Source organism: Eptesicus fuscus, chromosome 4 (assembly GCF_027574615.1).
Source record: "Eptesicus fuscus isolate TK198812 chromosome 4, DD_ASM_mEF_20220401, whole genome shotgun sequence".
In the NCBI taxonomy this organism is placed as follows: Eukaryota; Metazoa; Chordata; class Mammalia; order Chiroptera; family Vespertilionidae; genus Eptesicus; species Eptesicus fuscus.
In genome coordinates this window covers 60364741-60387589 of record NC_072476.1, presented here as the reverse complement: position 1 = coordinate 60387589, position 22849 = coordinate 60364741, and the positions used below count along the sequence as shown (strand labels likewise).

The window sequence follows — 22849 nt, the reverse complement described above, 5'->3', positions numbered from 1 at the left end:
GCAGAAGTGGTTAGGGGCAATCAGGAAGGCAGGCAGGCAAGCAGTTGGGAGCCAGCAGTCCTGGATTGTGAGAGGGATGTCCGACTGCCCGTTTAGGCCCGATCTCAGGGATTGGGCCTAAACGGGCAGTCGGACATCCCTTGAGGGGTCCCAGATTGGAGTGGGTACAGGCTGGGCTGAGGGACAACCCCCCTCCGTGCACGAATTTCGTGCACCGGGCCTCTAGTTTTAAATAAAAGAAAATATCTTAGTTGAAAAGAGTTTTATGTGAAATAATATAACTAACTGCTCTACACTGTACTTTATATTCTCAACTCCTCTGAAAGAGATATTAATTGACCCTATGTTCACTTAATGTTAATTGACCCTATGTTCACTGACTGCAAGACTGACTTCCACCACACCGACCCAGCACTGACTGCTACAGGGGCTGCGATCAGACCCTGTTTTTCTCTCCGGGCCTCTATCCAGGCCTGATAGCAGCCCCCTCAGCAGTCAGTGCTGGGTCGCCTTGGCTGAGGTGCCCACAGCACTGCAGTCAGTGCTGGGTCACCGCAGCAACCCAGGGCTGACTGTAGGACTGACTTCTGGTTGGTCAAGCCTCTGGTCATTGTGGATGTGACGGACTCAGGGTTTTTATATATTAGGATAGGGTCTTAACATAGGTAATCAAGTTAAAGTAAGGGCATTAGAGCGGGCCCTAATCCAATATGACTGGTGTCCTTATAAAGGGGGAAATTTGGATACAGAGACATGCATAGCAGGAAGGCCATGTAAAGAGACAACAGAAGATGGTCATCAACAAAGAAGGAGAGAGGCTTGGAACAGATCCTTCCCTCACAGCCCTCAGAAAGAACTAACACTTGATCTTGGACTGCGAGTCTCCAAAACTGTGAGACAAAAAATTTCTGTTCTTTAAGTGGCCCAATCTGAGGTACTTTGTAATGGAAGCCCTAGTAAAATAATATAGTAGGTTTTGGACATAAAAGCTATAGTGAGTGGGCATTCAGTGAAGAAATAGCATGAATAAAGGCAGGACTGAGCTTGCATTTGGGAGAGACAATTGAGACTATAGCAGATGAGAAAGGAAAGATTAAGTGGGAGTCACTGTAGGAGGATCAGTGTCATCCGACTCTGTAGACTCCCTTCCTATAATCTCCATGTTCAATCTGTGGTACATTGTTTTGTTCTTATTCATGGAGACTCATACAATTATAGGCTAGAAACAAATTCAGAGATCATTCCTTTAAATTACATAATGCTGTACAGGTTTTCAAAATTCTTTATATAAATCCTTCATCATGTGTTCCCTTACAAAGTTGTCATTTGTCTTAGTATGAATTTATTAACACACTAGAGGGAGGCCTGTTGCATGAAATTCATGCTGGGAGGGGGAGGATCCTCAGCCCGGCCTGTACCCTCTCATAATCTGGGACCCCTCAGGGACTGTCCAACTGCCGGTTTAGACCCAGCAGTTGGACATCCCTCTTGTAATCTGGGACTGCTGGCTCCTAACTGCTTATCTGCCTGCCTAATCACCTCTAACCACTCTGCCCACCTGCCTGATGCCCCTAACTGTTCGCCTGCCTGCCTGATCGCCTCTAACCACCTCTGCCTCGGCCCCTGCCGCTGCGGCTTCATCAGGAAGGATGTCTGGAATGACATCCGGAAGGTCGTTCGGCTGTCCAGTCTAATTAGCATATTATACTTTTATTATTATAGATAATACAGTATTTAGTCTGAATTGGAAAGGCTTACATAAGAATGCTTCAGGGCCATTACAGGATACTGAGCTAAAGATACCCAGACAATTTAGAACACTAGGAATGACCTATTAGACAAGTACTGTGGCAAAGAAAACTCTTGAAAGTAAAGTGGCCGAGGGGAATGTGCTTCATAAATTCTGAAACTGAAGATCTACAAACAGTCAGGGTACCTTTTGAAAATGTGATTAAGGTATCATCACTATCTTTAAAGAAAATGAACATGTATTGTACAAATACACTATTCTTCTTATACTCTAAAGGGGCCCAATGTCTTCAGGTTAAAAATACCTGCGTTGTCTAAAGAAAAGATAAAAGAAACACTTGATAAGGAAACATTTTCAGAATGGCAGTGAAATCCTATTAAGCCAGTGGTTGGAATTTATGCTTTTAGTTGAGGTAGGGGGCAACCTGGCAATTTTGAAGACTTTGGACTGTTACTTGATCTCTGTACATTTGACACTGTTAACCACCAACACCACACTTGGTTTTCTTCTAACCCCGAGGGTGGTTCTTTCTCACTTTTGAGGGATCTTATTATCAATCTTAAATCTCTAAAAAGTCTGAAATTTTTAAATATCAAGGTTTCCCCAAGGTCTAGCCTTTTCTCTTTCAAGAGCACCAGTGATGGAAAATCTCATTTTAAATGATGTAAAGGCTGATCAGTAACTTCTTAAGTACCTGCCTACCCCAAGACATAGCAGCTGTGAGTGGTGCAGCTGCACAGGTGCGGAGGCTGACCCTGGGTAGACAGACCCTGGGAGCCCTCCTGAACCCCGAGAGCTGTTAGCATTTCTCCAAATCCGCAGGGGCTGCAGAATTCAAGGAGCAGCCTGGCCCCCAGCCTCCTAACAGCTTTTAGAGCTGGATGTTCATAGCTCAGTTGCAATCATTCATCCTCGCAGTAAGCACTGCCTGACCCTCTACAGAAACATCTCCCTTCCAAGGCTTTCCAAGAGGGCTGTCTAGGCCGAGAAAGGAATGGGGTTGGTGCTGTGTGACTTTTAGTAGGACAGCCCAAGGGTAAAAGATTAATCACCCATTAAATCTAGGGCCAACCAATTGAAGTTTAGCTCCGTTTTCACTAACCTCTCTTTCTTCAGACACTGAGAACAACAACAAAATACATACATTGAAATAAATCAGAAAAACTAGAAAAAATAAAAAAGCTTTTTCTTTGAAAATACCTATGGACGACTTCTTTGTAAGATGGATTAAGCAGAGAAAGAAAAACTGAGAAGACTAGTAAGCAAAAAGAACATACACTGAGATATAACATATAGTGACAGATAAGTTATAAAACAATAAATATCACATGCAGAGATAGGGCACCAGATGTGGGAAAACACAGAGTCTGAATGGTATTTGCTTGGCATATGATGACCAGAACTGAGGTGTAAAGATAGAAAGCCAGAAAAGACCAATTTTATAGAAGAGATTGGAAAAGCAACTTAAGATGTTCCATCGTAAAAGCCACATATCACAAATATACTCTAAATAGCCTCTGAGCTCAAGGCTTGGCCGATTTTGCTCAGTGATTAGAGCATCGGCCCATAGATCAAGGGATCTTGGGTTTGATCCCCAGTCAAGGGCACTTACCTAGGTTGCAGGTTTGATCCCCAGCCCCAATTGGGGTGTGTGCAGGAGGCAACCAGTCGATGTCTCTCTCTCCTCCTCTCTCCTTTCCACTTTCTCTCTAAATATCAATGGAAAAAATATCCTTGGGTGAGAATAAATTAAAAAAAAAAAAGCCTTAAGAGGTTTTTTAGAAAGTAAGGGAAATTCCCAGGGAATAAACCAAATGGAGCTCAAAAGCAGAGGTATGCCGGAGCTGAGCCAATGCGGTCCAGTTTGCCAATCTCTAACAAAGGGGTCTAAAATACAATGACATGGCAGGACAGGAGCTAAACCTGTTGGACTACAGAAGGTAGAGATCTGAATTGAGACCCTCACTTTAAGCTGGGGCACTCTAAATGAAAAGGTGAACTAGATAAAACCCCGCATCTTTCAAGAAGGAGAGAACAAGCAACATGCGTGTTTCTTCAAGGACTCCAGGTAGCTTCTGTGTAGTCCTCTTATTCCTTCCCCAACCTCCCCCCGAAGGTAACTAATATCCTGGACTCTGTGTCTGGGTTTACATGAAGCTCTACTTGTTTTGGATAAAAATGGTATACTGAAAGTCTTCTGTGCCTTGAGTTTTTCATTCATTATCGTGTATAAAAACTAAACCCTGTTTACTAATAACCACAAGGAATGAGACACAATTAACATTCAATTAATAAAAAAGAGACAAAATATCCAAACCATCTATGTATTGTAATGTATTTTAAAACCAATGCTAGGTAAAAACAAAAGGAAAAACACAAAGCAGAATAAACTTCCATTTCCATTCCTAAGTTTTAAAAACTTACTCCCACCCTATGACGCCTTCCCACATATGGATTCTTAACTTCTTTAGACAGGGACCCAGAACTAATGCGAAAGCCCCGACGGAGCGCCGGGGATGTTTCCCAGCACGGCTCTCCCCAGAAGGGCAGGCGCTCAGTTGGAAAGCCGGGGGACGCCCAAAGTGGTGCTGGGGGCGGAGAGGAGGGCGCCTCCCTCGGGGAAAGGGGCTGAGGAGTACAAGGGTGTAAAGTAAGGTCCCCCATGGTTGGGGGGACCAAAACAGAGCCCCGATGCTAGGGGAAAGCATACTGTTCCCCCTGGGAAGGGAGGCCTGGCAACCCCCACCTCCGCCGGTGGACAGAAATCATTAGTTGGCAGACTGCCCATCTTGCTCCGGTTATAGAACCAAACTTGGACCAGGTCCTTCCGCAGCCGAAGCTGCCCAGCGATGCGGCTCATTTGCTGGGCTGTGGGCTTCGGGCACTGCAGGAAGAATTGCTCCAGGTTGTTTCCGATGCGCCTCTCCCTGCTTGCGCGTCTCCACTTCTGCGCCTGCTGCAGGATCATCTCCATTCTGCATAAGCCCAGAAGGTTCTTGGTGTCCACTTCCTCCAGCCACTTCCTCAGCAGCGGGCGCAGCTTCCACCTGTTGGCGAGGCTGAGCTGCTGGGCCTCGAAGCGGCAGATGGTCGTCTGGCTAAGCACCTTCCCAAAAAGAGCGCCCACGGCGAACCCCACGTCGGCCTGCGAGTAGCCAAGGGTCATCCTCCTCTCTCTCAGCTCCTTGGCCAGCTGCTCCATCTCTTTCTCTACCGCCGAGAGGTCCTCGGGCAGGGCCAACCTCGGGATGTACCGCAGGGCGCTGTGGGGCCCCCGGAGAGTGCCTTCCGAGGGGCTCTGCAGCCAGGCCCCCGCCTCGCCAGCTCCGAACCGGGCCTCGCAGGGCACCACGCCGCCCCGCAGTTTGTATGACGGGGGATTCAGGGGCACCCCCCACACCTCACGGCTGGGGCAGACTCCCATCTGGATCCCTGGTCTGACGATCAAGCTGCCAGGGGCCGCCTGGGCACTCAACCAAATTGGGGTGTCAACACCCCCTAGCATTGGCCCTCTGGGCCCGCCCCCACCACCAACTGGCTGAGGGGACAAGTGTGAGGGCTTGCGCTCCGCCATGGAGTAAAACCGCACCCCACGCAGGAAGTCTGGTAGGAACTGATGGCTCTCGAGGCTTCACAACAGCCACCTACCTGCCTTGCCCTCGAGCCCCGCCCCCCAGAGGGCAGAGATGGCAGTGCAGGCAAGAGAAACAGGCCAAGGGTGTACTCCGCGGTGGGGAAATCCAATAGACCCACCCGTTAAGTCTTAGTATCTCCAGGGTTAAGGGAATGCGTCCTCTACCCTGAACTTTACTTCCAACTCCCTCCGAGGTGCAAGTCTCCCTGGGCTTTGCACCTCCAAGCTGCCTGGGATTCCTTAGTCACTGCCTCCATCCTATCCCTGAAGGGACCTAGGAATTTACTTACAGCTCTTCAGAACTCGGGTATCTAATTCCTTTCCTCCACATGATCTGAACGACCCCGTTCGGCTTCACAAATGTTTGTTAAACGTCTATAGGCCAGGTATTTCTGGGACTAGCCTTCAATTCATGAACTGTCCCCTCATGCTATCTTGATGGTCACAAGTACTGCCAACAGTCTCTCCTTTGCACATGTTCACACCCTGTGTGTGCCCCAAGAAACCTAAATATCGCTGCCTGACTTTCCAGTTAACATTCATTTGCTGTCAGGTTCTACCCCTCACCCCCACACTTTGCTAGATTCCATTCTCTCACTGGGGCCAAGTTCTCGACTAATTCCATGTTTCTCCCACCAGCCCTTCAAGTCCTTTGTACTTCATCCTACTTCAGCTTCCAGGTTCAGAATTCCTGCCTATCATGGAGACCTATGTGCTTCATCTCCCTTCCCCTCTGGAGGCAGGTCTCTGGACTGGCCTTACCAGCTCTTCCCCACTGATGGCTCCCAGCAATACCTGACTCACCAACACCAGGTTCCTCTAATCCTGGCTTCTCACACATCAAAGAGCCAAGAATCTTAGAATATTTTCCCCTCCACTATGTCTGCAGCTCAGGCATCCAGTCTTAGGTTGTGGGTGGAAAAAGCCAATGAGGAAGGGGGAAGAGAAGAAAAACCTCAAGTTCTATGAAGAGAGTGACCTGGGCTGGACAATCCCGTTCACTCTTCAATTCAAGCATGATGTGTCTCTGCCTCACCCACGTCTACTGAAATTGGTCTTCTTGAAATCATTGGTGACCTTCCAACTGTCAAATCTGATGGCTTTTTAAAAAATCCTTATCCCATTAAACTTCTGTGTAGTGTTGGACAATGCTGACTACTCTTCTTGCTCCTTCTCCTTTTTAAATTTCCATGAAATACTGGTCCCAGCCAAATCTGTATTTCACCCTTGACTTTTAATTTCCAGTTCTGTATTTCCCAGTGCCCCAAATAAAATTCATTATCTGCATTTCTACACCTGCTTTCCTCTAAGGCTCTTTAAGCTGGTTAATGGCATCATTACCCAAGCTTAAACCTAGGAATGGTTCTTGACTTTTCCTATACTTTGTAGGGAATCAAATCTTACTTAATAAATCTTCTAAAACATCTGAACTCTGCCATTTCTCTCTAGCCTCATCTTACTGTTTTAATTTAGGTCATATTATTTTTCACCTGTATTATCATCATATATATAAAAGCCTAAGTGTCCGTTAAGACTTGACGACTGGCCCGTAGCTATGACATGCACTGACCACCAGGAGGCAGAGGCTTAACGCAGGAGCTGCCCCCTGGTGGTCAGTGAGCTCCCACAGCCAACTTCCCGTGGCCAGCCAACCTTCTGTGGTCCCTCCCGCCCTGGGTCAGCCCTGATCACCAGCCAGGCGGAGGGACCCGCACCCATGCACAAATTCATGCACCGGGCCTCTAGTAACATTATAATTAGCCTCCTCTGCATCTCCTTTCAACTTTATCTTGCATACTGCTGCTAGAGTAATTTGCCAAAAACCAGACCAAACCTGACCAAACAAAAATCTAACCATGTCATTTTCCTCTTAAATTTTTTTCAAAATCTAACTCCTCTTCCCCCAGTCAACAATGTCAACATTGAAACTCCTGAGTATGGAAACGTGGCTTTTCACAATTTGGCCCCTCCTTCTTTTCCTCTCTCCCTCTCTCCATGCCTCCCTCTGCCAATTCCCTCTTCCCTCCCTCTCCCTCTCCCAGCCTCATCTACCAAGCACCCCCAACTCCCTGCACCCCACCTACCTGCATGCTCAGTGAAAATATCCCACTTCGCACTAAAGACGCCATGCTTTCATGATTATTACTCTTTGTTCATGCTGTTCCTTCTGTCTGAAATGGCTTCCCCCTACTTCTTGGTCTCAATCTCTCCTGTCATTTGGGCTTCAGGTCTAATGTCATCTCATTAGACACACTCTCTAAAACAGCACCTATCACTCTGTTTCCTTCAGTACCCTTTATTTTTTGGCATTAGCAGTATTACCTCTTAATATATAACTGTTTGTTTATATGTTTATTATCTGTTTTTCTGCTGCCAAGAGAGCAGGGACTATGCCTAGTTCACTGCTGTCTACAGTGCCTACACCTGTGCTTGGCTCACAGAAGGTGCTCAGTAAACATCTGCTGAGTTTCTAGTCACCTTTAAGATACAGGTCAGAGGTCACTGTATGATAAAGCATTCCCCCAGGCAGTTAGTTACTGCTTTTGTGGTTCTCCCCTTGACATATGTTTTCATTGTAACATTTATCTGAAATTATTTATTTTATGCCTCCACCTTTCCAACTAGAGTGTGAAGTACTTAAGGGCATACATGTAGGTATTATAAAGCCTAGAACATAATAGAACCCTGACTGATACACTGTCCAATAAAGGTTTGCTGAATGAATGAATGAGTTTTCATCTTTATAATTCTGAGAGTAAAGAACATTTAGCTCCAGTTTAACCATGAGAAACTTGACCCTCCCATCCTTTCTCTCCTGTACCAGAATAAAGCCCTCAAGATGGGGGGCTAGCACCATGAGACTAAATTCAACAGTTCTACAGGTAATGAGGTTGTGGATATGGCTGTGTATGTGATGATTTGTTTGTTGCCTGCATCTCCACTGCAACTACAGTCAGAATGTGTGCTGGCCAAGAGCAGGGCCCTTGTCTGTCTGGTTCACTGTGAAGTCCTCAGCACCTGGAACTACATCTGGCACAGAGTGGGAAGCCAATAGGTATTTGCTTATTGTTAAATAAATGAATCTCTGCAGTGTTAATGGTGAAAAGATATCCATATTTCTTTGAGATACGTTTCAAGATGATGGTCTATGAAAAATAGTTTACAATACATAAAATTTTGCTTAAGAATAATTTTGCTCAGACCTACTCTTCCCCAGTCTACCTGCATGCTATTTTTTTTCAAACTTACAAAGCAACCAGAATGAACAGAATGAAAGATTACAAAGAGGAGCAACATACAGCAACTGCAAAAATTAAGGCCCACATATGGAAACCAGCCCCTTTGCAAAAAAGCACCACAGAGAAAAAGCTCATTAGTTGTCTAAAGCAACAGTTTACTGAAAATGTTCTTAGTGAATTGGACAAAAGTTCAACTGAATTTGAGGAAAGCTTATTATATTAACTGAGCTGAAACATAGTAGCTAAAACCACTTACTAATTTAAAAAATAAGGCTATATTGACTTGAAGTTTTTAAAAATTAACTTGGATGCTCTCAATTAAGGTTTTCTCTGTACTTGGTCAGATCACATCTGCCAAGGTGCCTATCTCCTGGGTTATGCATACGTGCTGTCACAAATAAAAGCCCATACTCTTAGGGGAAGTCTTGACATCTCCTTAAAAGTGTATTTAATGGGCTATGGAAATGGGGTGATCCGGGAAAAAAGGCAGGAGCACATTTGGTTGGAACAGAAATAGAGTTCAGGGGAAGGCAGGTGATGGGGATGCCTCAGACAACCAGCACTGTATGGGCCGTGGCGCTTGAAAAGCTAATCCATCACCTTCAACAAATACAGAGGCCTCTCAGTAAGTGATTAGATTACAATGTAAGAAGCAGCTCAGCCTTATCCCTAGGGAATTAAGAAGTAAGGATAAAAATCACATGATCCCAGGCCCCATATATTTAGTCTCTAAATGGAGAGTAAAGAAACTGTCAGGAAAGCAGGACGGTTACACTTGCACAAGGAGAACTTAACAGTTTCTATTATTAGAATCCAGGAATTAAGAGAAGTTAACGTGTAAGCAGAAATGCACAAAGTGTTAAGATACGCATTATTAGGCTCTCCCTAAGTATCCTTTATTCTAAGATGGCAAGACCAACTGCCAAGATCCACTAACGGTTAAGAAGCAGGGAATAGTGGAGGCCAGGTTAATAACAAGCATCCTTATAGGGCTTGGCTCAAGTCTCATCTCTTTGGCAAGCTCTGCCCATATTCTCAGGACCACAGTGATCTCTGACCCCTTTGAACTCCCCGCCTTTCCACTCCGATACCCTGGCTGCCCTAAACAGTTAGCTGTAGCTTCATGTTTTAGCCTTCTTTGTAGAAAATGTGGGACCTCCCAAGCGGACATTACAGATAAGATTTATTTTGTAGTTATGTAAAAATGTGCTAATGCACATGCTATCCTCAGTGCTCTTAGCATAGCAAGTGCATAAAACACCTGATGTGAGGGAAGTCTGGCTTGACTTACTCCATCATGCTGATCAATTATCTCATTGGCTTGGAAGGTAATCCTTGCTTCCTCATTTCTCCAAAAGCATCTCTCCCAGAGCTGCTCATGCTCCAGATAGAGGACCAAGTTTCACTTAAAAATATATGTGAATTAATTTTTGTACAAGGGGACAAGCTATAGTCTAGCTTCATTCTTTTGCATGTGGCTTTCCAAATCTCTCGGCATTATTTATTAAAGAGGCGTTCTTTTCTCCATTGTGTGTTTTTGGCTCCTTTGTCAATAAGATGTGCTACATATACACAATGGAATACTACTCAGCCTTAAGAAAAGGTGAAATACTGCTATTTGTGACAACATGGATAGACCTTGAGAATATTATGCTAAGTGAAATAAGTCAGTCAGAAAAAGCTAAGAACCATATGACTTCACTCGCATGTGGGATATAAAATTGAAATAGACAGACAACAGCACGGTGGTTACCAGAGGAAAGGGGGTGAAAGGTAGTAAAGGGTAAAGGGGGCCAAATATATGGCAAAGGAAGGTGAACTGACTTTGGGTGGTGGGCACACAATGCAGCAACAGGTCATGTATCAGAGAAATGTATACCTGAAACGTGTATGACCCTATGAACCAATGTCATCCCAGTAAATTTCATTAAAAAAAGAATATATGTGAAGTTTCATTTTACATTTATGTGAAATATATGTTTCCAAACAACACACACACACACACGACATAAAAGCCCAACTTTTTGAATGTAATTAGCTCAACAGAGCAGACCAGATGTAAGAATGGTGTAAAAGTTAGAGAGAGTGAGGCAGAGGAGATGGTGCTAATTTTACAGTTTCCCCCACTCTGCAGAGGCCCTAGAAACTCAGCGCTGACACCAAAGGGCAGGCGTAGATCCTTAAGACCACATTAATCAAGGAGCAAAACAGAAGGCAAAGGCAGGACACAAGATCCAGAGACCAGCCACTGGGAAGTTGTGCTCTGAGTCAGAATCAAGAATTCAGTAAAACTGTGGCAGCTGAGTACAGAAGAGTGACACCCTCCACCTCTCAGTGAGACAGTTAGCACCACACATTCCAACAATTTAGTTCACTAAAACTACTTCAAAACAACTGAAGTAATTAAACTATCAACCGCTGTGTGGATTTTTAAGTAGAAAACAGTGTAAGACAAAGTGAGACATCAAAGACATGTTATGCAGTTAAGAAAAACTGACATCCAAAGGTAAATTACATACAACAAGAACATTAAAGTTGTAATAACACAAAAAAAGTTAATCAAGTCAGTGTAGCCACGAAACAGAGTCATTTATTACTCTATGAGATAACTCACAAGGTAAATAAAAATTAGCACTGTTCTGCTGAGGTGATAACAGAGGACAGGAGCAGGGGCCAAAGGACAGTGAAACCGGATGCTTTTATTCTTACAAAATATAGAGAAAAGCTAGAATGTCGCTAATGTAGCATTTCCTTGATTTTCTTAATTTCAGATCAAGACCGAAAAACTTTTAAAAGAGAAACAGAGACACTAATATCTTTTTTGAGAGAGAAAAAAAACTTTTTGCTGTTATTCTTGTCATTTTAAAAAATGACTCTGCTGTGATATAATTGCTGCTTTCAAATAAAAGCTCATGACTCACTTATGATCCAACAACACAGACCACAAAGAGATTTAGAGTATACAGAAAAAAATCTTCCCTTTTATTTTATACATCAGTGATATTCATAAGCTATGAACTTCTGGTGCTATGAAGTAATATTAAATATAAAAACCCTATGGCTTCACCAGAAGTCTTAAAGAATTTTAAATATCTGCATAAGGCAGGAAGAGCAGTTGAGTTGAGTAGGGATGGGTTGAAAGGCACTATGGTGATGAGCCAGGCATATTCACAGATAGTCACAGATAGATAAAGTTTAAAGGTTCTTGTTATGCCAGGCAAGACTTAAAGACACGGTTTAGGTGAGTTTGCCCAGTTACAGAAGAAAAGCTTGTGGATGTTCTTGCACTGAGTACTGCACTCGGGGCGCACTCACCACCTTCTACATTCAAATCTGTGCTCCGTCTCCACCGTAGAGCAGGAGAAGCACAGCTGGTTTAACAGGAAAATTTTCTATCATGCTGCACAGTCAAATACACTCAACAGAACTGAAAACTTATGACCAACGGAACCAGTAATTCAGGCTGTAGCATGGGCTCAGAGAAGTGAATGAGAAGTAAGAGTAAAATTTCTGTTTACAGGAGGTAACTCTTCTAGGTACTGAGAGAATTAATTTTTGTTAACTAGATTCCAATTAATTGATTTTGGTGCCATTATTATCGTAAGTTTTGGGCCTCTGTGAATTCCCCTGGAATCTCTTTTAGACACTATGAACTGAAGCAAGAGAAACAGAGACAGTAGTATCTTCTTGGGGAAAAACAAACAAACAAAAAAGAACACATTCAGTAACATGACATGCAGTAATGACCATGGAAAATTCAAGAGGCAGTACCAGACTTAAAATGACAAGTTCCAATATAGTAACTTCATCTAAATATGTAGATTAAAAAACTCCTTGTAGCATTGTAAACCTGACAAAGCCGTTGGCTTTAGACAAGGAGGCAATAAATCAGCTGATAAAATGGAATTCTCTTTCAAAGTCACATCACTATGATTCCCAAGGTCTTAAAGACATGCAACCAGGCTATCAGCTTCTCTTTTGAGTAACACTCATGTCCAACTCCACATTTATTTGCCTAGAGTCCATGTAGCCCCCAGTAGCTGCTCTTCCTTCTATGTATGTGCAGATAACATCAGACAGATGAAGGTTTCATCTTCTGAAAGCCTCAGGACTTTAGGAAGCAATTGTATCAAACAAGTTGCCAATGGAAAACTGAAAACAATTATCATTATTTATTTAATGTGAGTTTTACTAATTATTTTCTGAATATTCAACTATACATTCACATGGTTCAAGAAGTACACCAGGGTATATAGTGAAAATATGCAGCATTTATTTTCAATTTTCATTTTGTTGCCTATTGGCATTCATATGGTCAACTTCCAGCTAGAATTTGACATTTTGCTCACATAGACTTTCTTGTAATAATTTAAATTCAGGGAAAACATTTGTCTTTTAAGATTGACAGAAATGTAGATGAAACATAAAGGAAGAAGCCAATGAATTTAAAGAAGTTTCTCATAAGAATATGTGCTAGGGCAGGTGTCATTTTGAAAGGAAGGCAATGTACTGAAGAACTGACAGGCATTGTGGGAGAATAGGGAAGAATAGGACAGTAGCAGGAAGAAGAATGAAAGGAAAAGAGTCAGCACCGAACTTAAGTAGGTTTAGGAGAATGAGAAATAAGGTAGGATACTGAAGAATAGAAAAACTGAGAAGGTTAGTACTGTACTTCTTCTGTAGAAGATATACTGGGAGGCTCTGAGAGTTACTCTGTAATGAGACATCACTAGAATCAGGACTTACATAATATAGAAAATACAAAGACAGAAACAGGAGAGAAATGACAGAAAGTTTCCTCAAATACTGAAAAGTAACAAACACTTTCTCTAAAACTATATATAGTAGTCGACTGGCTGGATAAAATAACTACCATGCGTTGCTTTGCATAGTAGTGTGGGACTATAAAAGTGACTGTACAAGCTGAAACCAATAAAGTAATAATAGTAATCAATGGGGAAAACTATGGTTGTCCTGTGGCCTTTAATTATTTTTTTGTCAAAAGATTAACAATCCTGTTACTGTAAGCAAAAAATAAATAGGAAAATGAAAAAAAGTAAAAATAGTTGTATTCAGTACACTGCAATTTAAAACTTAGAAACATTGAGATTAAGATACTTTTTTTCAGTTTTTTAAAACCTTATTTTTAATTATAGTTGACATACAATATTATATTAGTTTCATGTATACAACATAGTTATCCAACATTTATATACCTTATGAAGTGATCACCACGGTAAGTCTAGTAACCATCTGTTACCAACAGTTATTACAATACTAGAGGCCCAGTGTGCACGAAACCGTGCGCGGTTAGGGTCCCCAGGCCTAGCCTGGTCTCTGTCACATGGCCGCTGCCACCCTGCGCTACGTGAAGCTCCCTGCCCCGGGCCGCTCTGTGATGCTCGCGGCCCCTCGACTGCTCCGCGAGGCTCCCCCTGCCCATCTACTGCTCCACGATGCTTGCTGCCACCCCGTGAAGCTCACCGCAGGATATTCTGCAAAACTCTCCCCGCCCCGCCACTGCTCCACGAGGTTCCGACCCCGCAACTGCTCCGAGAAACTCGCTGCCACCTGGGTGACTGCTCCACTCAGCTCACGGCCACCCCACGAAGCAGCCCGCCACCGCTGACCAACAGTCCCCAGTCCCGCCCCGCTGCCAGCCCCCCCTCATGGTGAGTGGCTTGGGGGCTGGTAGAGAGGGGGGACAGAGAGGTGCTCCATGCACTTCATGGTGACAGGTCGCCCATTTGGTCCTGACACCATCTAGCTCTTTATATATATTAGAATTATTGACAATATTCCTTATGCTGCAAATTACATCTCCGTGACATATTTTATAACTGGAAATTTGTACTTCTTCATCCCCTTTCTTTTTCCAGTTATTTATTTTTTTAAAATTTATCTTTATTGTTGAAAGTATTACAGATGTTCCCCTTGTTTCTCCCATTGACCCCCTCCTCCCCACTTCTGCCCCCTCCCCAGGCCTTCACCCCACTATTGTCTATGTCCATGGTTACTTTATTTCTTTATAAAAACTTATTAAGAGTAGTTTGAACAGTGCTTGCCTTCTTGTCATACTAGTATAACTTATGATATGGTTCAAGCAAATTTTTTTCTATGCCTTGGCAAACTGTCATACTCCTAAGTTCAGATCAGCTTCCAACATTTTATCCTTCACAGTTCCAATGTCGTGAAATATCTCAGAGTTCATTTGATGTGAAGTGTTTTTGTTTGTTTTGCTAGTGTCATTTCCTCTGGGACATCTTCATCTTTTTCGTCACAAACACTTTCTAATTTCATTTCTTTCCTGCACTTTTATCTTTGTTGGACAAGTCTCTTTTGATAATCCATTTTGTAAAATGGAAGCTAGTGCTATCTGTGTATGAACTGAACATCAGATATACAGTGATAAGTCAGCGACACATTTTGAAATAAGTGCTAACTAGCCACTGATCATAATGTGCCATCTATTATTTAGATAGGAATTTGTACTTAATGCAATCATTCACACTTAATATATTGTGGTAACTGAAATTTTTTCCAGGGGAGTTGGTGTTATTTAGCTACACTATGGTGGCTGAAATTTGTATATACTGGAACCATGCAAAACAAGGACCACCTATATTTTGAGTCCTAACTATATGCCAAGTACTATTTTAATAGTCCTATATAGGTTATTTCACTTAATTTTGACAAAACCCAATGTGTTGATTCTAGTATTATCTATATTTTATAGATAACGTGATTGTATATCTTTATCTGGCCATATCATAGAATTCTCCACATACTTGGAAGAATACAAATTTCCCACAGTCATGATAAAGCTAAAGCTCTTCATCATAAATGTGATTACGGAGTTTGAAATGAAAAGTAACATATTCATCTGGAACATATATTTAAAGTAAAACATAATAACATGGAATGAAGGTGAAAATTTAATTTAGGGTTTCTTACAATAGTCTCATTTATAGAAATCATTGTTACACAAACTTAAAATTATGTTCATGTGTCTTTGCCCAAATTTTCAACAAGTAACTTCTACAGTATTTTAGAAATTATGAAATTCTGTATCATAACTGAATACTGGATCTCAATGGGGCAACATTTTAAAGGAGTGTGTCAGTGAACTAAGTAGTTTTTGGGTCCTGAGGGAGTTTATAGGTCCTTATCCTTCCTCCCCACTCTACCTATTTCAGTGACCATCCTCTGATTAGGAACAAAAATAACCTTTGCAATAAGCAGAAAACTTTTTTTTAAGGAATCCATGAGTTCCTTGAAGGTGCAAGAGTCATGTCTAGCAACCAGTATACCCTTACAGTCTAGACTAGTGCCTCGTATATATTAAGTGCTCAATAAATCATTTTAGAATTAAAGAATAATATTTATAGCTAGTTTCTTGCCTAAAGAGAACCAAGGATAATTCAAGTTTCAGGTAAGACATGAAATTAGGCTCTAATTTTAGGAGAAACAAATTTATTTAATTGAATTTGGATTTTCTGAAATTAAGCTTTGCTGTCTACATTGACTTCATATGCTTGATATTGTTTCTAAAGAAAAGCAAAACCAAATAACTCTGAGGGATTATTCCTTCCTAAGAGAAGTGCTACAAGAATCTAAACTACAATGGTTATGGAAGACTATACCTTTCCTTTTTTTAATTTTATAATTTTTTATTTTTTAAAATATGTTTTTATAGATTTTTTAGAGAGAGAGAGAGAGAGAGAGGGAGAGGGTGAAAGATAGAAACATCGATGAGAGAGAAACATCAATCTGCTGCCTCCTGCTGGGGATCAAGCCAGCAATACAAGCATGTGCCTTGACCAGGAATCGAACCTGCAACCTTTTGGTACATGAGATGACACTCAACCAACTGACCTACACTGGCTGGGCAAAGATTGCACTTTTCACTATAAAGTTCAAGTCGCACATCATCCAGTTCTACAAATAGCTTTCCCACATATTGGTTACATTTCATCACTTGTTTTTGTGCCTTAAATGAACAATGTCCTATTTTAAATTTAATCACATTCCCTTGGAACTAACCAGGAAAGGTGTGGCTACTTTGCCACATAAATTTAATGACCAAGTTTTTTAAAGCAATTTATCAAAATGAAATAAAAGTAAAATACCAAGATAATTCATGTTGCTTTTTAAGAACATCTGAAACATTAGCTAAAAATAAAAGAATCTCTAAGCCAATATTGATTTTGGAAGGTTATTAGAAAAATTTAATTTAGGGTTTCTTACAATAGCCTCATTTATAGAAATCATTGCTACACAAACTTAAAATTATGTTCATGTGTCTTTGCCCAAATTTTCAACAAGTATCTTCTACAATATTTTAAAAATTATGAAATTCTGTAATATAACAAAATTCTGTCAAGGATTGTGCCATGAGATTATTCAAAATATCTGTAAAATAGCTGTTACATGATTTCTTTATTTATTAGTATAACCTATTGAATACTTGAGGTGAGATATGTATGACTGAAGGGGATATTAACATACAACATGGACAGAAATACTAGTACCAATTCTCAAAGAATATCTGCACATGATATATCCGTTAAATCCATTTTGATGACTAAAAACTGAAGTCACTGACCAAACGAATTATCTCTCAAAATTTATAATTAAATAGAACTATTTTCCTTTAAAGTAAGACTATATTTTAAGAATATGATGACACAGCCCTAGCTGGTTTGGCTCAGTGGATAGAGCGTCGGCCTGTGGACTGAAAGGTCCCGGGTTTGATTCTGGTAGAGGGCACATGCCCAGGTTGTAGGATCGATCCCCAGTGGGGGGTGTGCAGGAGGCATCCCATCAATGATTCTCTGTCATCACTGATGTTTCTATCTCTCTCTCCCACTCCCTTCCTCTCTGAAATCAATAAAAATATATATAAAAAAAGAATCTGATGAAACAAAACCTTAAATAAATATACCCCTTCTTTTAAAGTGCTGATAATCAACTTAGAACATCTTGGGAATTTATAAATAGAACATATTTGGTCTATCTATGGTGCCTAATGCTCATTTTGAATTTTCACTTCATACCAAAGTATTTATTTTAGATGTTTTGAATCATGTCTAGAAAGCAATGCAATTTCTCTGATGAGGTTTGCTTTGGGGTATTTTTGCCAGCAGATAGATTATCTCTGGTGATTTGATATCTCTCAGTGACAGGACAGAGCCGGAAGGGAGGGTAGGGTGTAGGAGGGAGCAGACAGGGAATATGTGTCAAGAGCAGAGACCTTGTGACTTGAGGGATGCACATATCCCATAGTCAAAGAGAAGTAAAGCTCAGGGGACTCAGTGAACCCCACAGGTCAGGCAGGCGTGGGCAGAGACTGTGGGCTGGGGGAGATGTGATGTCAGAGGCTATAGGACAAAGAATCCCCAGTGGGGAGACTGAAGTCAGGAGGACACAGAAGACAAAAACTGTAAGAGTCCTACACAGAGACTAGACCAGATCTCTCTCACACACACACACACACACACACACACACACACACACACACACACACACACACAGATAGAGAGAGAGAGAGGGAAATGTACACACACACAGGGAAAGCCATCAAGAGCAGTGACTCAGACAGAACTTGACACAGGGGCAGAGAAATAGAGGACAGGACAAGTGAAGCACAGCCATGGCAAGGAGACCAATACTTATGGTAAATAGGACAAAAGTTTCTGTCTTGGGTACCAGTGATCCTCAACTTAGTTTTCCAACAATTAGGAACATAGCATTAAGAGCCATGAGACACTGCTGTGGGACAGTAAAAGTAACAGCTCTTCCAAATCAATTCATAACATAACTTTCAAGTACAAATACAAATTCATATTATTCAGTTATGTATCGCAAAGCATTCAAAAATAATTAGTCTTACAATTTTTTATCTTTAAAGAGAAGAGTTAGCTCAGTAAAAGGGAATTGCCACCTTTACTGCCAAATTCTTCGAAGGATTTTCACAAATTGGTTCAGAAAGCTGTAAAAAACATGGTGGCTATTTTTAATTTTTTTAAAAGTAAGATTTCTGGAATGAGACTACTTATATTCACTGTGATTATTGGAAAACTAAGAGTCAAAATCATGGGATCACATTGGACCTGATTAAGTATGCAAATATTGGTGATCTACATAAATATCATATAGAATTTAGATGGGTTATTTTAAATGATTCTTTAAATCCCCAGAATTCCTGATTTCAATGAATTATCATGAATGATTCACTGAAAGCACAAGAATTTCTGGTGGTCAACTTTTAGAACACTTATCCCTTAAATTTACTAATAATTGTTAGGTAGCATAGAACAATGAATAGGGAAGCTAACTGATGAATAACAGCTACAAGGCCAATTCTAGAGTAAAGAACAAAAACTGTCTGAGAAGTACTATTTAGTTACTGAAAGCATCATTTAAAGGATTAAAACATATATCCTTCAAATGAAAAGAGGAATGCAACAATTCTTGTGCAGTACATGGAGTAAAAAAGTGATACAGTATCATATATGCTAATATGCCCTGACTTTTAAGGTCTGCTTGTGAGGCAAAGTATAGATTTTCAATTTTCTAATTAGTTTGAGCTGAGTCTAAAAACATATTAGACAACTCAACTTGTCTATACATTCTGAATGACACCACATTCTAGAAGCAATTACTGTTGATTTTTCATTGCTATCTTTAGAAGTGATTATTCACTAACAAAGAGATATAACTCCATAGTGTCATTTCCTCAAGACATATTTTCAGCAATAAAGTGAAGTGAATATTTAGCAAATATTCAATAAGTTTAGTCAATGTAAACAGTCAATCTAGATGATATTAGGATTACATTAGCAGGTTTTCTACAATTCAAATTCACCTAGAAATCACTAATTTCCCACTGTCTTTTCTGGAGGGGAAATGAGCTTGACAGTTTAGGAAAATGTTATCAGCAGCCCCCTTCTCCTGTATTCACAACCAAGACAAGATCATCTAAACATAGTCATTTTCAAGTTTATTTCTTAACTCTTAAGAGATCTACTAAGACTCTGTCTCTCTCTCCCCCCCTCCCCCCCAATCCCGCTTCTTCTTCTTCTCCTTCTTCTTCTTAAAACATTTCTGCTGTTATTGGTCTAATTGTGAGGTGCCCCAATTCACACCAAGTGTTCTAGGTAAGATGAAATAACAGAGAAAAGCCTGTCTCAAGCCATGACAAGAACAAGGAAAAATGAGAATAATACAAGTCCTGGGAGGAAATATGTTGATAGGCATCAGACACATGGACCACATCATTTAGTGAATTTAGGTTCAGGCAACAGGTGAAAAATTAAAGCTGTGGGGCAGGGCTTTCCATCCTGTGTGCCTGGTGGTCACAAGAATCTAAAAATATTGCCTCCTCATTCTGCAGGTCAGCCAGGAGGGCACCATCATCTCACCCCTGGACATAAGCAACCCTGTCTGTGAACTCCAGAGTGCCAAGCAGATGTTTCTACGTGTGTTGTGTAAGGAAGAGTGGGATAGGAATAGCCTTAATAACTTGCTGGTAGCTATGCTTTATGGTTACCATACACCTTAGGGTAACATGGGTCTGATGTGTTGGTCAGGTTTTCAAGGACTCAGGATAAGAGACTATGGGGAAGGAATTAGGGCACAGATTTCAGAGCTGAATAGAAACTCTGAAGTCTAGGAAAAGGATCTCTAAAGTCAGGAAGGCAATACCGTTGTTTTTATCAGTGGAGGTGGTAGAGGTCAGGACTAAAAGGCATGTCTTAGAAATGTCATCTTCTCAGTGAGGTCTTTCCTGCCACCTCCATAAAAATTCAAATCCTCCCCTCCACATACATATATTTCAGGTCCTTTCTTCCTGCTTTATATTTTTCCTACCAACTTCTACTAACTAACATACTAGATACTTTCCTAGTTATCTTGTTTAATACCTGTCTCCACTACTAGATGGTAAGCTCCATGCAGGACCTTCTCTGCCGTAACTCCCTGCTATGTCTGTCCCCGGAGCAGCTTTAGGCCACAGCAAATACCTGCAGACTGAATGCACATACCCAGAGAGGCGTATAAGGAGCACAGCTGGAGATAGTGGGAAGTCTAGGAGCGTTAGCAGCAGCCTTAGAACCAGCCTGGCAAGAGCAACCTGTCAGTCATGTGCCAGCCAAACAAGCTGTGTCCAGACTTGTGAGAAGTCAGATGTCAATGCTCTGTAACCTTGTCTGTTTTCCAACATTCAGGTTTTGCTTTCCTTTCATTCACCCTGGGGGAATGTCTCCTCAGACACGGCCAAAATTATATTAGCTATCTTTGGGGAGCAGCACACCATGCAAGATCATTTCTAATTTCATCTTTACTGCTACCCAAATGTTGCTTTAAGCTTTACTGTGCCCCGATTTCTTTGACCTACTGAACATTTTTCTTTCCACTGGTAGTTTGCCTTTTGATTTTGTCACTGTATTTTCTACTTTCCTGTGACTCTAGTTTCTGTATAGTATTTTGTGACCCTATTAATGTCACAGAAAACATAGGAAAACACGAATAACTAAGTTATTTGTTGTTTAAAAATAAAATTAGATAAGGAAATGGAAGGGAGAATATTTTTAGAAATGCCTTTTCACTCCTATAGGATTAAAATGATCAATAATACTCCTAAAATAAATTATAGCCTTAAATTCTAAAGTGCCTAGTGAAAATATATAGTATCACATTACTTTTTCCAGCGCCTTCCTTCTGATGAACTCAAATACCCCTCCAGACACTTAAAAAATTATCTTCATAACATTTCTATAAATGAGCAGATATTTGCTGTTGCCATTTTATAATAAATGTACAAACAATCAGTGTGGGCTATACTCTAAACCAGATCCTATTAATCTATTACATAATTCTCTGAGAAACAGTGTTTTTAGCTGACTGATGTTACTAGTAGGAAACACTATTAATAGGAAAAAATGGGGCACTAGACACATACTCAAGATTCATCAAAATTCCAACACTCACTATATGTTATGACAATGAAAAGTCAGACTTCATTTTAAGTAGAAGGTGCAACATTGCCCACTCTTAAGCATGGCATTGTCAAGTATTACATTTGCTTTCAAAAGAAAAGTAAGAACAATATGACTATAGTGAAATAATTATCAGTGACATTTTAAGTATAATTTAAAAATTGTATTGTATCTATTCTTAAAATATATATTCATAGGTAACAACATTCATAAAATTAAACTATTATGATCAATAGATCTATTCTGTGTAAAGGAAAACACAAGTTTTTGTGTTTTCACTCCTATAGGATTAAATTTAGTGATTACTACATATTTAGTAATAATGGAAAAAATACATTATTAAATGAACATGTATTTTTATAGGTAATTTTACTGCTATGACCATGATACTTCCAGTCAAAAGATAAAAAAGCATATTACAACAACAACAAGAACTCTATAATGTTGAAAGCTGGAAAAAAAGACTTTGCTAAATTGAATGCATAGTCTGAATACCCATTACTAACTAGTGGTCAGTACACATGTTGAAATCTTCAAATAATACTAACATTTTAGATTATAGATAACAGGATTATTGATCAGAGAATTTCAGGTGATTCAAACGTATTTCAACAACCTTTGGTTATTTCCATTTGAATTTCCTGACATCACCAGAATTGCTATCACCTCAATTAAGAAGGTCATAAAACAATTTCATCATTTTTTCTTCTTAATTGAATTCCCTTTCCTTTTCCCCTATTCTAGCAATGATATTTTCATTATTCCAGTAACATTTCACTGGAACTTACCATTGTCTCTTCCTTTTCTTTTTTTTTTTTTTTTTTTTGACTTTCTAAACATTTATTATAGTAAAATACACATAAAACTGACGATTTTAAGTGTACAATTCAGTGGTATTACATACATTAATAATGTGCAGCCATCACCACCATCCATTTCCATACTTCTTTTTATCTTGTAAAACTGAAAGTCTATACCTATTAAACAATAACTCCTGATTTGCCCCCTACCTCCAGCCCCAGTAACCACCATTCTACTTATTTTCTTTTTTTTTTTTTTTTTTTTTTATAAATCTTTATTGTTCAGATTACAATTGTTTCTCCTTTTTCCCCACATATCTCCCCACCACCCAGTTCCTACCCCCCCGCTTCCCTTACCTCCCCCCCCCCCGCTGTCCTTATCCATAGGTGTATGATTTTTGTCCAGTCTCTTCCCATACTCCCCACAC

General features: G+C 40.6%; 2 protein-coding genes across 3 annotated transcripts in view; both read right to left on the bottom strand.

The window, feature by feature from the left end:
- The window catches only part of FAM172A (family with sequence similarity 172 member A), a 375530-nt gene that overhangs the window by 104296 nt on the left and 248385 nt on the right, over positions 1-22849 (bottom strand). The window lies entirely within an intron of this gene.
- Positions 4078-5332, bottom strand: POU5F2 (POU domain class 5, transcription factor 2). The gene has a single exon (XM_028139796.2). It carries the CDS (start codon positions 5322-5324, stop codon positions 4305-4307), a length of 1020 nt encoding a protein of 339 aa, XP_027995597.2. The 5' UTR covers positions 5325-5332; the 3' UTR covers positions 4078-4304.